At 43.2% G+C, this 13103-nt stretch overlaps 3 protein-coding genes across 3 annotated transcripts in view; 1 reads left to right on the forward strand and 2 right to left on the reverse strand.

Annotated features, from left to right (window-relative positions):
• LOC105832930 (neuropeptide SIFamide receptor) overlaps nucleotides 1-13103 on the reverse strand; it is a 46179-nt gene that overhangs the window by 7949 nt on the left and 25127 nt on the right. Inside the window, exon 2 of the mRNA XM_012674267.3 lies at nucleotides 11663-11762. Coding sequence (XP_012529721.2) covers nucleotides 11663-11762 — 100 coding nt within the window. The remainder of the gene's footprint in view (nucleotides 1-11662; nucleotides 11763-13103) is intronic.
• Nucleotides 349-3338, forward strand: LOC105832932. Its single transcript, XM_012674269.2, has 2 exons — nucleotides 349-1638; nucleotides 2991-3338. Exons 1-2 carry the CDS (start codon nucleotides 1534-1536, stop codon nucleotides 3213-3215), a joined length of 330 nt encoding a protein of 109 aa, XP_012529723.2. The 5' UTR covers nucleotides 349-1533; the 3' UTR covers nucleotides 3216-3338.
• LOC105832933 lies at nucleotides 5506-7585 on the reverse strand. Its single transcript, XM_012674271.3, has 2 exons — nucleotides 7492-7585; nucleotides 5506-6163 (listed from the first exon to the last, which is right to left on the reverse strand). The coding sequence occupies exons 1-2, from the start codon at nucleotides 7501-7503 to the stop codon at nucleotides 5930-5932; spliced, it is 246 nt and encodes an 81-aa protein (XP_012529725.1). The 5' UTR covers nucleotides 7504-7585; the 3' UTR covers nucleotides 5506-5929.

Below are 13103 nucleotides of genomic sequence, written 5' to 3' on the forward strand. Positions count from 1 at the left end.
AAAATCGCCGGGGCGTTTTCGTTTGGTATCAATTGAGTTGATCACCTTCGAGCGCGAACAAACCATTTATTAACACATTCTAAGGCAAGTCTTCTAAGACGAATGATAATAGTAATTACAGTTGTTTAAAATTGTTTCTTTACAAGGCTAATACTTATATAAGATATATAACATATAATTTGAAAATGTGAAAAAAATATAATACGTAAAAAAATAGGCATTAATTTTGTTATTATGCGCTGAAAGAAAAAATACTTAAGAATTTATTTGTGATAATACAAATCTATTTGCTGAAATAAATCTTTATTTTCTAAATACGAAATAAAATTTTATTCCTAGCAAATAAAATAATTAGTTAAGAAAAATGAGAGATATATATATTTTTTACAGGAATGTGTATATCAGTTTTATCATCACGTCCTTTTAAAACCAACGAGTATCGAAAAAAACATCACACGTAGCATTCGTCTGCCAATAATTCGACTTTTTTCTGTGTATAATAATTGTAGAAATTATTCTCGAGACAACCAGAAACTAAATTTGCTGAGAGAGAAAGATTGGTGAGTTTATGAAATGTGCTGAAGAAGAAAAAGTATGAATATTGTGGAAAAGCAAGGAAATATTCTCCAAATTCCATAATTATATAATTTGTCCGTATCTAACGGTAACAACGTGGAGCAAAGATCGCATAAATTGTCGTCGAAGCAATTGGGAGCAACGGGCGGAGCATCGATCACAACGACGACGACGACGACGTCGCAACGTAACGGGGTGAGCGCAAATGACGATCCTTTCGTTTCGGAATCTCATATTAACGGCGATGAGGCGCAGTTCAGATTCGAGGGAGATCCGCGCGGATAAGGAAGGCCGCGCGGAGTCTTTGTGATGCAAAGAAGCCGTAAAAGCGGGGAGCACTCGTCGAGACGCGCGAAAGGAGGAAGACCCTTCTTTTTTCCTCATTAATTAAATGATTCCCGCCCACGTCGGGGAAACGTCGAATGCCATCCTTAACGAACGCTTCTCTCGGGCGGCGACGCCCGGGCAGCTTCTGGATTCATTAAGTCGCCATTTTGGCAGTCAGCCTCGCGAATTTTCCGCCTTCGCTTGCGATTGTGCGAGCGCGAGCGCGCGCGCGCGCGCCACCCTTCTCTCCTTCATCCTTATCGGCGATTGTGTTGCCTCCTCCGCGCCGTCGTAACCTTCGGATTCAATGAATAAACTTTAAATATTCCCGTCGTGACCTTCCATAAATCAATGCGGCCGAATAGCGACATGCAAGCGTTTCTCACTTCCGGCTAACGGCGGCGTCGGCGGCGCGCGTTTACGCCGCACTTATCGCGATATGTATCACGTATAAACAACGAATCCCTCCCGAGTCTTCTGTCGCGTCAGCAGCGGGAAAAGTGTTGAAGAGGGAAAAAAAAATCGCAAACGCGGAAATCTAGCTCGTCCAAGGCTGTCTGTGATCGGGCGGTGGGGGCGAACACAATGAGACGTTCGCGGCGATGATCCCGGAGACACGTATCTATATAAATGGATCGATTTCCCCGTAGCTACAATTGCAGTCCCGATCGGTGTCATCCTGTGTGTCGTTCGCTAACGGATAAAGCTGCTAAAACGCTTAACATGTTTAAACTGGCAAGTATCTATCTGTGCTTGTGCATTGTTCGTCCATCGTCTGTCTGTAGTGCGCTCGATCCCGCGATTGTTCCGCGATTTGTATTTGAAGGGCTTGCTGCAACGGCGGCGCGGCGGGCTAATTCACTTTTGTAAAAACGGAGACGATAAGCTCTAAAGACTCATTCAGAGGTAGCATATTCTAGAGATGCGCGAAAAAAGAATGTTTTTACGAGAGGAAAAAAATTCTTGGATAATTTCACTTGGGTAATTCACGTAGTCAGTTTCGGTGTCGACTATATATTTATAGTTGTTTTAATTATGCAAACTATTGTTAATTATTATTATTATATAAATATAAATGTAAACGAATGTTTAAAAAATAGTTATATTTACTATAATAATGATTTTAATAATTCAACGTAATCGTCTTCTCCGTTTTTATCAGAAACAGTAGGTTAATCGGATGCTGCGACAAGCATCAAGCATGCGAATTGTTGACGCGTCGTATCACGTGAAATTTTCGTAAAATTCGGACACCATTGCTGCAAAATTGTCATCGAGGATCACGACTCTTTGATGCTCGACATAAAGTTTTGTTCATCGCGTCGAATAAAATTCAGAATAAAATCCGTACGTGTGTTAGTGCTGGATACGCATCCTGCGCCAGCACTAACGTACGTTATACGGCTACAAAGTTCTACGATACTACCGCTCAATTTCTCTAATAAACGCGTCGGCAGAGCGCTTCATAAATCGAGTCGAGTTCGTCCAAATCGAGAGAACGAGCTCAGACACTCCGATCCGCGTGCATAAAAGCGCTCGCGATCGATCAATCCGTGTAATCCTTCTCGAAGCGGGAAAACACTTCCCGGAGTGAGAGAAGCGTTCCTGCGAAATTACAGCGAAAACGGGGAAACCGCGCGCGAAACTTTCGCAAGAGAAACGTCTGTGTCGATCGGATAATTGAATTACCATGAAAAAAAAAAAGGAAAAGAACGGAGCGCTATCGTCGGAAGCGGGGATCGAGGGAAAACGGGAGGCGAGGGAGGGGAGAAGGAGGAGGAGGAGGAGGAGGAGAAAGATCGACGGTCGTTTTTGGCACGTGCGATCGTCCCGGTGATTAATTGGAACGAGGTGATATCGAGCTGGGCAAAAAGCGGGCCGATCAGGCGTCGTCGAAGTCACCGGCGACTAGACGCTAAATGCGCCTCGCTTGCCCGCTCGAGCACACTCCCGACATTTTTCATAGTGTCCGTAAAAACCCGTGGGAAGAGGGGTAGAGAAACGGGGGAGAAAGTCAGACCGGGCGTGCGGTTTAAGCGACGTGTTCCGCCTTCGAAAGCGTATAATCATCGTTAAATGCTTCGCAGATCCTGATGGCTATCGCCTTGGTGGTGGCGGCGGTCACGGGCGCACCGATGCCGGAACCGGAACCGGCGCCGACGCCGGCACCCGGGCCCCTGCCGCCGCCGCTGATCGCTCCTTACCCGGTGGTCTACACGGCGCCCTACGTGAAGGTCTACCCGTATCACCCGATTCCCTTGGCGTACTACAACAGCTACAAGTGGATCCCGGGCTCAGCGTACACTTTCTAACATCGATTTCGGCTGTCCCGGGTCCCATATACCCGGGATATGACGCGACGATCACCGCAACGCGCCAAATGATTCTGTATCGTGGAACGTCTCCGTGGAAATAAAATATTCTATTGTCGCAAACGCCGCAGTGTGACGATTATCACCCCCTCGTGCCTCCTCCATTCACCCCTGCCCTGCCTCCGTTAATTCTGCTCCGCGGAAGAGGATCTTTCTCTCTCTCTCCCTCCCCCCCCCCCTCTCTCTCTCTCTCTCTCTTTCTCTCTATCTCGTTTTCGAGCTTTTGGCAGACGCCGCGCTATCGAGCGGCCCATCAATTCCCGCCATTTGTCCGCCGGTGAAATTTATGAAACAACACGCATTATACCGCATAATCGTTCTGTTCGCGGACAAGTAATTCCGTTTCAAACCGTTATCCGCCGGCGATACATTTTCGGGATAGTACGTTAAATTTTGGTCCCGCATTCTCTGCGGTACGTCCCATACCGCAATAAACAATTCCGCACAAATAATGCGAAGCAAATGTGAAACAGATGTGGATAAAAGCGTAAAGCAACAAGATTTGAATACCCGAATAACGTTTCTCTTCTCGCGGAATTTATTTCGCGTCACTTTTAATCTTAATAAGCTTAAGCTACATAACTTTTGTCATTACAAAATCTAAAAATCTAATGAAGAGACAAATCCTTTTAATAAAAACATAAAGGAAAAGAGTTTGGAAACATAATATGTTATAAATTTATAAGTAATTTTACATATTATGTGAAATATTACAAATTGTTAGACAAAATAATATGATTTTTACATAAAGCTGTTAAAAAACAATCCCTACATATTTTTAAGGACTAATCATAAAATTATTAAAATATAATTTTATTATTAGGTTATTATATTGTTTTATTTGTTGAGAAGAATTTCAATTATTCTGTCAATTAATTCCATAATACATAAAATAAATTTAATAAAATAAAATAAATATTGTACGATTTTGGAAATCTTACAATATTTTTGTGACATAGTATCTAAAGCTTGGCAACAAACTTATACTTATAAGTTTAAACAAGAAATGCGTATCACACATTTATACTCCCTTATTAGTTGCAACTCGTAACGGGTTAAACATATAACTTTGTTGCGCATACAAATTCGCAAGAAGTCGAGAAAATTTATCTTACGTACTATGTAAGATACGTGTAAGGAACACATCAGCATACTAATGTACACTATCGTATATAACACACACTGTTCTGATAAGGGATATTATGACGACAACGCATAACACCTTATCATAAGACCCTTGTACCATTCCTTAGTTTCATTTTGGAGAAGACAAATTAACGTGATTAATTGTATTTCACATGATATAATTATTTGCTACATTATAATAATGCACCCTTTATTTTATATTATTATGCATTTTTTCGACATTTTAAGTAGAAAACTTATGTTCCATAGTTATGAATAATAAATATAAACAATTTCTTTTATTTCTTTTTCAGACAAATAGAAATAATTTATTTTTTTAATATATGAAAATTAAATAAAAACACGTTACCAATTAAACAAATGAGAAATAAATGTATTAATGTGCTATATATAATCGTCAGGATTTATATAATTTTGGACAAAAAAAAGGGATTGCAAACAAGGACTTTACGTTACTTCTGTCCATTAATTCTGAATAAATCTTAATATCATTTTTATACGAGCTGTAAAATGACACTCATCGCTCTTCCTGCCGAGTGCCTATATGACCCGTTTTAAAACAATATTCAACATGACGGTTGATGAGATAAAGCGACTGCAATGGGAAAGCATTTCGAATAAAAATGCTTTTCGAAGGACGAAGGATAAAGGAAGAATTATTCCGAGAATGATTCGCAGAAACGCTCGTAATGTAGAACACTATGTTAGTTGCAAATCGTACAACTGCACGTGTACATTTATACATGAACAAGATGTAGTTATGCAAGATTCCACCTTGATATATCTATAGTATCTATCCGTATTGGCGGAAAAAAATACAAAAAAGTACGTTTATGCGCGCTCCGGTTTATTGCGCCCTTAGTAATGTGCGTTCAATAAAATTGCTATTAGCATGGAAATATTGTGGATAAGGCCGGCTAACGTCGACAGACGCAGAACGGCGTACGGAAGGCATAAAAATCTTTTCGCAGGACGAGCAAGGCTATTATCTTTATAGCAACATTATTTTTCTTTCTTTTCTTTTTTTATAGAGCGAGCTGTACCTCGGGGGTTTGGAGTTGCGCGAGCAAATAAGACTCTGTCGTTGGGTTTAAAATTAAAATTTTATTAAAATTTCATGTGAACGAGGGTAGGAATCCGGAATGATGGCGGAATGATCCGGGTGAGAGTCCGAAAATTTGGTCGATGAAGTACAAAGAAAAGACAAACGTGGAACGAAGGGATTTGTCCGATCCAGCTTGGAGTGTTGGGGGGGTGGGGGGTCCTCATTGGTCCTTTTTGGATGCCGCTCTCCCGCGCTCGATGGTGGTGGGCCTGATGATTCGCGCGACGGAGAAACGGCGACAAGGTGAAGAGTCGAAAATCGGTGAACGACTGCGTGCAGAATTTTGTCTTTCTTCGAGGTCTTTCCTTCGCATTACGAGGAAGTAAGGGATGGTGTACTTTTTGTTTCTTCTAAGGCCGCGTCGTCGGTGTTGGTGTTGGTGGTGGTGGTGAGTTTCCTAGATCTAACCGTGGAGGGCGAGACCAAGACCATGTCCGGCCAGGACGGTCTTGGTGACGACAGCGGGGGTATGGACAACTGGGGCAATCGGCTGGGCAATCACAGCGGCATGGGCCAGCGGGGCGGCGGCAATCGCGACTCGCGGAGCGTGGATCGGGCCGAGGCCGGCGTCAATGGCAACGCCGGTGAGACCACCGGGGAAGGCGACGGCGACAGCCAGGATGGCAGCGAAGATAGCCTGTGAGAAGAAGATTGTGAGGTACGTTCGAGAGGTACTTTAGAGAGAAGTCCGTACTCTCTCCTAAACAGTTAATTTTCAGTCCATCCGAAAGTCGTTCTACGACGAGTCCTTGCGTCCCGGTATCTGTGCGTATTCCGTCAAGAGTTTACCGCGAGGAAACGAACAATTGACGACAATCACTGATGATCACGCCGACTCGTGGCCGCTCTATACAGCGAATATTCGAACGTGCGGGAAAATTATTTCTACAATTGTTTCGCAAGAGATCGCGAGAGCGCACGAGATCGATCGGTGGGACTGCGTTAAAAAAAAAAAATGCAACGCGCGAGCTGCATTCCCGCTTTGACGCCGCTGCAGCTGCTGACTAACAATGTGCATGCTTCAGTGATTTCGCTCGCGTTGGATTTCCGCTGACCGGAGAGGTCGGGTACCGGTGAACGGCGTAAGGGCGGGTTCGTCCTCGTCGTCGTCGTCGTCGTCGTCGTCGTCGGCGGCGGCGGCGGCGGCGGCGTGTATTATGCACTCGCATGCCAAAGCGGAAAGGTCACAGCAAACGCGAAAGCCTATAGGCGCGCGAGGAGAGGCCGGGAAATCTTTTTTTTTTTCCTCTCATACGTTCTCGTGTGTGCACACCGTGGGACACAGCCGCCCGTCTCTTTATCGATCACGGGAGGCGCGAGAGCGACGACGAGAGGAGTCCTCGCGACGGTGTATTAGAGGCACTGTTTACTCGGGAGGTGCAGATAAAGAGAGCCGAGGCGAAAAGGAAATCTCTCGACTCCCGGAGCTGGAAGATAATAGCGCGCGTCTCTCGCGCCAAAGCGGTAACATCTTTTAGCGCGGCGCGTTATATCTCTCCGGCGAATTCTCGGCGTCGATAACGATCCCGATTTTGCGGATCGACGGGCGGGCTGAATCGAGTGGAAATCGCATTTGCGACGAGTAAACCAGAGGAACAGTAATCTCTCTCTCTCTCTCTCTCTCGCAATGACGTCTCCGTAAAAGCCAGCCGGCGGAAATATTGCCGACTCTGTTTGCGGAAAATTTACGTTTACGGAAAATCGATCGGTGTTCCATTGTATTCGCGACGGATGGCGGTGCACGGGTATTTGCGTTTTCATCGATCAGTCGTCGTACAGTTAGTCAGTGCTGGTCGAGCCGACAGAAACGCGACAGAAACTGTCGGCGTACAAGCGGAAACTGTCGTTGCCCGTTTCGTTTGAGCGTCTTGTTGTAGTTGAAGAAAATATATTTAAGAAAGGTATAGAAATAGAGAAAGAAAATAAGATTGTAAGATTATAACTAGATGAATTGTTTCAGCTTACCAGCTTGAACATGTTGATTGGTTGTGGATTGCTTGGTACTTCTCGGAAGTAAGTCAGCTTATGTCTGTTTCGGCGACTCGGGGAGTCTTATATACTGCACGGGATTAAAAAAAAATCGCCATAAATTTGCTCACGTGACCCCGCGGTGTGTTGTATGACGATATGTGCCGGTCAGTTGAGTCAGCCGGGCGACGATGGTGGGGTGGCTGAATAGACCAATCGTCTCCGCGATCGCCGGTCTGATCGTTCCACCGGTTCGCCAATAATGCGCTTTCAACCCCTCGCGTCGATCGGCGAGAATTGGGTTAAGACACTCCGTGCTGTCTAAGGTAACCGGTACACGGCCGATACCTGACACGGGCGACGTACCACGGAGTACGTGTGTATGTATAAGTGTCGCGGGGTAAGTGCGGGATACTTATGCGTACGGGAGAAAAATCGCGACTGGTGTCCGCCACCGAATGCAAATTCGTTTCATAAAGAAGCAGCCAAGGTCTGAACCCGCGACCTTCTTCGTCGACTTTTTCAAACGTCAGTTTACGTCTACGAGGGCGTTTGTAAGTGAAGGATCCAGAAATGGAGCTTAACAGATCAGTTTTCCCCGTGTCCTCCGGGCATTTTTATGAGGAGCCGAGGAAATCTATTCGCAAAAAACTTCGCGGCAATTGAAGCCGCGATGCGATTCCCGCGGATATTAATTGGAGGATCGCAGTCAGATGTCAGCCGAGTGTCGTATTTTCAATTTTCTTTCCCTCGTGGAAACATTTCGCAAGGCGATCGCGCAGCAAAACTGAGGCATTAATAGGATGGCCGCGTGCCAGTGCTTTGCTAAGTAATTATATGAAATATTTGCGTGATGCATCTTCCTAGATAATTACGCTTTAGAAGTCATATAAAGCACTCCTGACGCAAGATTAATATACCTTGTTACAAACTCGAAGTGTCCCTTCGGTAACTCAAAATATCATCCTTTCTAGGACACTTAGCTAATATTTGATTCGCACCAATTTGCTCGATTGTATGTAAATACAAACGCACATATGCTCGTGCATCAATCGATTGCCGCGAATAAATATCGGGATTACTCGCGATATTTAATCGTCCTCGAAATTTTGATCGAGCGGACGTGACGCGGACTTTGATCGAATTTCGCAATCCACAGTCGCATTACTCTTTTCGAATTAAGTTATTTATTCCCTTCGCAAAACGTACGGTTGGAAGTTCGACGCGACAATCGAGGGCAATCACGGAGATTAGAATAGTTCCTGTCATTCGCGAGGCGAGAGCCTGAAATTAGCGAAAGAGCAATTTAATCCGCGTGACATCTCACACCCATATGCACACACACACACATCCGGCAGAGAGGTGGATTTTGGCTGCACTGAGAGTTTCCGAAGGTTCCTCGGGAGGAACGAAATCAAATTTTTATCAATGAAAGGTATTGCGTAAATTAACACCGGATTGGATAACGCGGCACGATATCGTGACTCGGATTACGAAGTCGTCGTGAAACGGTATAACAAGCGCGATCAAATATCGCGGGTCAAGTCGAGCCACTCGCGGTCTTCGTTGTGTCTCCTCAAGTAGGTGTGCGTGTGGGCGCGAAACGATACACACAAAGCCCGACACGCACGCTTAGTTATCAAACATCGGCGGTTAATATCCCAGATAAATCACGGGTAGCGTCGAAATCGTCCTCCTCAATCTCCCATCGATTTCGAGCAGCAGTTAGAGCTGGAGGTGAAGTTAATCATCCGTAGCGAGAAAATCTCGTACGCCCGCTTGTGTGTGTGTGTCCCTTAGATGCGGCAATATCTCACAATGCGAATGCACAATACGAATTCCTACGAGAGATTGTAACGAAAATAAGATCCCGCTAAATTTTACACGGCGTCGAAGCTCCGCATTTATTCGACTTATTGAGAGTTTCAATAAGGGGCCAGTGAGAATAACGCTTCTCTCGCAAATGGAACGTTTCCTCTCATCCGCGAAATTTATTTCGCCGGACAAACGCGCTCGTGTAATTTAGGATTTCGCATTGTTGCTAGCGGGAGGAGAATTGCAGCAATGACACTGCAAGTTTGATGCGAGGTCTAGTCCAGACCCTTTCGGATTTCTGTCAGGTGCAGGGTTTGCACAGGTTTCCCTGCCGTATCTCGTCGCAAGGAGTACAGGCGAGACAGGTGGAAGATATATTTTCATCCTTCCTGGCTGCATTGCGTCGATCGCGTGACAGGAGCGGGAAGATACATTTGCGCACGTGATAGGCGAAAAGACAATTCCCCAAGTTTGGCACGGTCCCTCCTCTCCTCTCGCCGAGTAATTCGCGGAAGATCGATCGCTTCCCTAGAAGATCCTATAAAATCCATTCTCCGGACTCGCGATGGAAGTCTTACTCCTTGTCTTCTAATGTGAAATTGATAGCAGGTTATCCTTCTCTAAAAGAGTCAAATATATCCTAGGTTCCACTTCTCCAACGAATCGTCGAAAAAAAATCTCCTATTCTCGAAGTAAGAGGATCCATTTTAATGTCTTCTCTTATTCTTAATATGAATAAGAATTTTTTTTCTAGATCCTTTAACTAAGAATTCTTTGTAAAACAAACTTTTGGACAATGATATTTAATGCAAGCCATTTGTTTGCAAAAAATTATATTGTTATGATTTAACATATCCAATGCAGTGTAATGTTTGATACTCAAAATTTTAAATATCGATATTTAAATAATGGATGAGACGGTAATTAAAAGTGGCTTGAAGAGCTAATCGTCTCGGATAAACAAGCGTGTTTTAAAGATCAATATTTATAATTTTTATTGGTTTATTTTCTCTACCATTATAATCAACAGAAAACCTTTTGTTCCAAGAAGGTTCAGTATTTTAAAATTACATTTTTTTGTATTTATGCAAAACCAGCTTTAAATCCTATAACAATTTCTTACTTATATGTCTTTACATAAATTAAAAATATCTACTACTGATTTATTCCTTCAGGAGAATTTTCGCTGAAGTTAAAAAAATTCTCTTTGTGCTTATTTAAAATTTTTTTTCTCGAGTTAAGAATATATACAACTTTTTAGATGATTCTGTCCGGCTTTCTCAGTTATTTGATTAGAAGTAACTTTTTATATCGTGTGAGAACCTTTAAACTCCGGCCTTTCGTAGCCGAGAGCCATTCAGTCGAGCAGGTGCATCTTTACGACACATCGTGCGAATAGATACAGTAATAATTTGTGCCATGAATGAGATACGAATGCGACATTTTATTCTCGCATAAAACGGAAGTGTCACGTAAGGAGCCGTGCGCGTATCGTTTGCATATAAAAGTCAATTTATGCGGACGCCCGTGATTTTCATGCGGAATGAATTCGATGTGAAAACTATCCGCTGACGACAGTTAATAAAGCGCGTAATAACGACGATGCCAATAATGCGGTACGTGCTACGGTGTATCACGTGAAACGCATTGTTAATTCTCCCCCTATTAATATTGCATTATATATTACATGATAAATTTCGAGTGTGGGTATAATGTGTGCCCATTACCACGATCGATATACCATAATGGAAACACGTCGATAATGTGTGCGTTACACCGCGGTCTATAATTATTGTACATGAGCGCATTGCATTGCTGATGAGAAATAAATATGTCACGGTGGAACCCGTTACGGGGCTGCCGCAAGAAAAGCGTTAGATTACATCAGACATAAATGACAGATTTGTGTATATATACACATACATTATATTTTCAGTAACCTTACTATGAGCCTATGTAAAAATGGTGCAAGCATTCGTCAATATCTTACGGGCTGTCTCGAGATAATTGCACATAATTTTCCGGCATTTAATTTATCCGGTTCGCGGTTTAACAGGTCCGCCTGTAAAAACTCGAGATTTGTAATAGCTCGTTCCGGTAATGTCGTTACACCGGGCACGCGTACGGTCATTCGTTTAACAAGTTTTCCAGGCAACCTTAAAATCTCATTTTCAATGTTATTTTAGAAAGAAAACCGCTATTAAATTAGCATACACATACGCTACTCGATCTACGCGCATGTATCTCGTAGAGCAGATATGCGTATGCTGTTGAAAACCTTCCCACGTTGCGCCACATCCACGCGTCGTCCCCGTGTAAATATAAAAAAAAAAGGTGGACGAGTTGCACGTACCTGTCAAGGGAGACCGCGACCAGGCTGTAGATGGAGGCTACCACGGAGACGCCCTGTATATAAGCGACCGCTTTGCACATGAACCATCCCAGGATCCACGCTGAAACACAAGTCCGTAATTTATCGTTTCGAGTATCACTCGTGGAACTTTGGGCGGCGGCCGCCATGGGCCGAGTGGCGGTCGAAGGGCTTTTTAGGGACTACTGCGGTAGCGGTCGACTTACGAGGGCCGAACTTGCTCGGCGTAACAGCGAGGAACGAACGCTAAGTCTAAGGGCACTCGGCGAGGATACTAATTGTACCGCATTACGAAAACAAACTAAAAAGAATGCTTGTGAAAAATCGCGAGTTTATTCAAGTGGTTTGCCAGTTCTTCTGTATAATATAAGGGTAAGTCGGGGAAAAATGCCATAGATAACTTTTGATCCCAACATCTTTTCAATCGTTATTGACACACAAAAGGCAATAATATTAATTAAAAGTTGATCAACATATTTATTTTGATTTTAAACACAAAAGCGTATCTGTTACACTCTTTGAGCAGTAAGTAAAAAAAGGTCTTCAAAAGTTAAGTAAACTGCCACTTATTATAGTAAGTGCTCTCCAACATCTTAAGTAGCAAATAATATACAATTTATAACGTTAAAATATATAATAATAGAAAACAGTTATTTCTTACAAAATAAATTTTCTTTATTAATTAAGAGGAAAATAATAAACTTTTACAAAAAATGGCACCTTACTCTACACGGCATATTTCCTCAACTACCCTATAGTCTTACGTAGCACGTAGCAAGCATTCGAAAAAATTAGACGTCCCAAGAAGCGAGAATTCTACTCGCAAATTTCAATTGTAATTACACGAACTAATTAACGGGCCGCGGGAGTTTACGGCTCACTGAGCGTTCCTATAATATGGTTGGAAATGCATTAAAACGGATTATCTGAGGACAATCTAGATTGTCCTGACGATACGAATAATAGAGCGCAGAAGAAAGATATTATTTATACTAGAAATTAATTAGCACATGCTTGATTGCGTGAGTCAGCGTGTCTCGGTTTTACGTCAACGCGAGAAAAATTCACGCTTGCTTTATTTATTCGTGTTGTAACGCAAAATAAAATTATTTCTCTCGTTATTTTCGTGCGGAATAACATCTGAGCGGTGGCATCGCGTAGGTAGTTACAACATTATGAGTCCGAGTGACCTATTTTCGAGAAAAAAAAAGCAGGCAGCGTAAGCGTAACGTATCAATTTTATTGCCCGTCACTTTCCTATACGCGCGCAACAACTATTATATTCGTTTTCAAGAAGAAAGTAATTAATCCCGCGCCCGAAAATGATGTGGGAAAGGCGGGGGAGGGAGGGGGGCTTTAAAACAAGGGGATTTTCAACTAGAGCCATCCATCATTGTCCGCGATTGATGGCACGGTAAATAAT

Source organism: Monomorium pharaonis, chromosome 5 (genome assembly GCF_013373865.1).
Source record: "Monomorium pharaonis isolate MP-MQ-018 chromosome 5, ASM1337386v2, whole genome shotgun sequence".
NCBI classification, from domain to species: domain Eukaryota; kingdom Metazoa; phylum Arthropoda; class Insecta; order Hymenoptera; family Formicidae; genus Monomorium; species Monomorium pharaonis.